General features: G+C 43.6%; 1 protein-coding gene across 1 annotated transcript in view; it reads right to left on the minus strand.

Moving 5' to 3' along the window:
• The window catches only part of LOC119590371 (cystinosin-like), a 9,763-nt gene that overhangs the window by 2,501 nt on the left and 6,760 nt on the right, over positions 1-502 (minus strand). The window contains exon 6 of the mRNA XM_037939041.1: positions 59-178. Within this exon, the coding sequence (XP_037794969.1) occupies positions 59-178 (120 nt within the window). The remainder of the gene's footprint in view (positions 1-58; positions 179-502) is intronic.

Raw genomic sequence — 502 nt, forward strand, 5'->3', positions numbered from 1 at the left:
GAAAATAATTCCATGAAGGGAAATTAGACTATTAACTAGAAACGCTAGCAGAACTCACGTAATAGATCAAGCACTGAATACCCAGGACGATTTCGATGAAGAGGGCGTAGGTGGCAAAGAAAACGTCGTTGGGTCGTACGTGGTTCACTTGCCTCGGGTACCTCGCGTGGAATTGGTTCTGGTCGAGAGGGAGACGAAGATTTATGAAATGGTTGATTTTGTATTCATTCGTGCATTTATTTGGCTTGTGTAGGTGGTTTTTGTGTATGTGGATGGGAAGAAATGTTGTGCTACGTAGGGGAATGTGAGTTGATTTGTTGTAAACTCACAGATGGAGCGCATGCATTCTCTTTCTCTCTGTCTCTCAACAGATTCTTTCCTCGTCTTTCATTCTTTCATCAGTTCACTCCACTTCCCCTAATCTTCAATTTTCTCTCATTCCCCTTTTCCCTCTAAATCCTTCCCGCTCACTTCAATCCTCCTCGCCCTCACATCACTCACA

The sequence above is a fragment of the Penaeus monodon genome, chromosome 27 (genome assembly GCF_015228065.2).
Source record: "Penaeus monodon isolate SGIC_2016 chromosome 27, NSTDA_Pmon_1, whole genome shotgun sequence".
Lineage (NCBI taxonomy): Eukaryota > Metazoa > Arthropoda > Malacostraca > Decapoda > Penaeidae > Penaeus > Penaeus monodon.